This window comes from Eurytemora carolleeae, unplaced genomic scaffold (genome assembly GCF_000591075.1).
Source record: "Eurytemora carolleeae unplaced genomic scaffold, Eaff_2.0 scaffold1215, whole genome shotgun sequence".
NCBI classification, from domain to species: Eukaryota; Metazoa; Arthropoda; class Copepoda; order Calanoida; family Temoridae; genus Eurytemora; species Eurytemora carolleeae.
This window is the reverse complement of record NW_019397103.1, coordinates 44,438-47,502: the sequence shown is the minus strand read 5'-3', so window position 1 is coordinate 47,502 and position 3,065 is coordinate 44,438. Positions and strand designations below refer to the sequence as shown.

Sequence of the window (3,065 nt, the reverse complement as noted above, 5' to 3'; positions counted from 1 at the left end):
TCCCCCCCCCCCCCCCCCACCGGATGTGATTTTTGAACAATTTAACCCCGAATTTTGACTTTTTTTCTAGCACCGAGATTTTTAAATTCCTCCAAGACAGTACAGTAGTACAGTAACATTACAGACCAACATTTTTGGCGCATTTCACATTCCCGTCGTCTTTTCTCAAATATCTGATTCTGAACAATGCCTTTAAAAGATAAATGTGTGCCTGAAAACAACACAAAGCTTTGCTTGTCTCTGTAGTTGTGCGCTGTTTTTCTCTAGAATACCTAAACATTTTTATTTATAACAACTATCCGTGGAATACATTTTTTAAGATTTGGAAAAATACCTTTTATTTTTCTTTTCTCCAAAATTTAATATGAATATTTTTTAAGAGCTGGAACATAAATTTTTAAGGAGAAACTTTTTTTAATTGACTTACTTTGTAAAAATTTATAAAAAGACTTCTTTTAAATAGTAAAATTGTCGAAGTTAGTTACCTATAATATTGCCTAGAGTGCAACCCACTTGGGCTACTTGACCCAAATTTGCTGAATCCACAACATAGATAATATATATCTCTTTTTCTAGATATGAGCTCCACAGTGGACATAGGATACCTCCTAGCTCCCTACACATATATCTTTTTTTAAACAAATTTTTTTTGTAATATAAAGTAACTATCCTAAGTGCCCAGCGTTGCTCGTAAAATTTTAAATGCACTTGAAAAAAATTTTTAATTAAAAAAAATATTATTTTGAAAAAAATAAATATTTTTTAGTCTAGGTTACCCAGTGGCGCAACTAGGGGGGCCCCCTCTCAGCAAATTTCGCCTCCCTCTCGCCCCCCCCCCCCCATGATTGCGGACTATCTTCTATCAAATTTTGTCAAGGAAGAAAAAATACCAAAATTTTTCTTTGACGTTTCGCGCACAATTTCTCAAAATTTTATTTGGCCCCCGCCCCTCACACAACTTCTAGTTGCGCCACTGTTGTTACCCCAAAGATTACTCAAGGGTTCCCTTAAAAAATGTCAGCCAATTAGCTTCAGCCGTTTGGCCAGCTAACACATATGATTATACAATTATTTATAGATGAGCGAAAAGCTTTATTATATAGAGATTATTGTTTTTTTTTTGTCTGTTTATCTGTTTTTTTGTGTTTCCAATCATAACTTGTGAACCCCTTCACCGATTTGAAATCTAATCAACACACTTCTCACAATGTTCAATACTTTTAGACAATTAACCTAATAAAAAGTGATCAACCCATTTATCGACTGAAAACTTTAGTAACATTCCATACACTACTCAGAACCAGCTTAGATCAACCCTTCCCCTTCCCCTATACACCACTGACAATTTATTTAAACTAAAAACTATTTATTTAAACTGCAACTCATTACCGTATATTTTTATTATCCTAATATTACCTTATATAAAATTACAATTCACTAAAATGTGTAATCATTATCCTGCTATTAACTTATTAAACTATTTATATTAAATTGCAACTCATTACAGCATATTTTTATTATCCTAGCATTACCCTATTTAAAATTACAATTCACTACAGTGTGTAATTATTATCCTGCTATTACCTTATCAACTATTTATTTATATTGCAACTCATTACAGTATATAATTATTATCCTAGTGTTACCTTATTTAAAATTAAAATTCACTACAATGTGTAATTATTATCCTGCTATTAACTTATTAAACTATTTATACTAAATTGCCACTCATTACAGTATATTATTTTTGTCCTAGTATTACCCTATTTAAAATTACAATTCACTACTGTGTGTAATTATTATCCTACTATTACCTTATTAACTATTTATTTATATTGCAACTCATTACAGTATATTATTATTATTATCCTAGTGTTACCTTATTTAAAATTACAATTCACTACAATGTGTAATTATTATCCTGCTATTACCTTATTAAACTATTTATTTAAATTGCAACTCATTACAATATATAATTATTATCCTATTAAACTATTCTTAAAATTAAAAAACTTAGGATGTATATAAAATTTTAAAATCCACGAAAAAATATTATTAAATCCGCGAATTTCATTGTTTTATATTGTACACGGAGAATATGCTCACAGAAATTGAAATAGAAGATGAGCGCGAAGCACCCTAAAAGCCTAGTTTATTTAAACAGCAACTTAGATTATATAATTATTATCCTTTTATTACCTTATTGAAACTGTTTTGGTTTTGTTTCCAGGTTTCTTGAACTCCAAGTTGAATATATTAACTCCTGTAGTTGGCAGGGTTTCCTTTATGCAACATCGTTAAATCAGAAATAAATAAAAAATAAATCTAAAAATTACCCCGCTCTGATAGGACTCGGTTATTTTTACAGATTCAGCGTTTAACAGTTTAGAATAACATGTTTCCCACTTGAATTTGTAGTTTATTAGTTGGAGGTTAACGCTCTCTCGAATTTTTTCCTGAAGTGTCGTAAACCGACCAATGGTGTTAATTGATGAGCCAACTGGCTGGAATGTATCTCCTTTTTATCCCATGACAATGGAGTAATTGTATAAAGATCCAGTTAGATCAGGGGTGGGAAGGTGCTTCCTGCGCCTGGAGCCGGTCTGGGGGGTTCATAGCGGGGCCTCTTTTTCAGATTTCATTTCAAATTAGTTCAAAACATGTGTATATGTGCATTAAACTTTCACATATTTTCAATCCGATCTTAAGTTCAAAGCTGGGATTTTAGTGGTTTTAAAATTTGGCGAGGGATTTGCATGATTTTCTGGGGAAAGTCAAAATTATCTGAAACTAAATCAAGTATCAAACCTCAACGTTCATCATTGCATATCTAAGCAGGGGAAACCCTTACAAGCATTACATCTGTGCTTACGGGATAAAATTGTCGACCATTTACAGAAAAATAATCTTATTAACCCCAGTCAACATGGTTTTATGAAGCAGAAGTCTTGCCTTACTAACTTATTGGAGTTTCTGGAGGTCATAACCAGCCTGCAGGATGAAGGTCATTCTATGGACATTATATTTTTAGACTTCTCAAAGGCTTTTGACAAAGTGCCTAAAAA

General features: G+C 31.9%; 1 protein-coding gene across 1 annotated transcript in view; it reads right to left on the bottom strand.

The window, feature by feature from the left end:
• The window catches only part of LOC111711880 (ADP-ribosylation factor-like protein 16), a 5,955-nt gene that overhangs the window by 848 nt on the left and 2,042 nt on the right, over positions 1-3,065 (bottom strand). The window contains exons 3-5 of the mRNA XM_023486339.1: positions 2,200-2,282; positions 486-616; positions 212-272 (exon numbers count right to left, since the gene is read on the bottom strand). Of these exons, the coding sequence (XP_023342107.1) occupies positions 212-272; positions 486-616; positions 2,200-2,282 (275 nt within the window). The remainder of the gene's footprint in view (positions 1-211; positions 273-485; positions 617-2,199; positions 2,283-3,065) is intronic.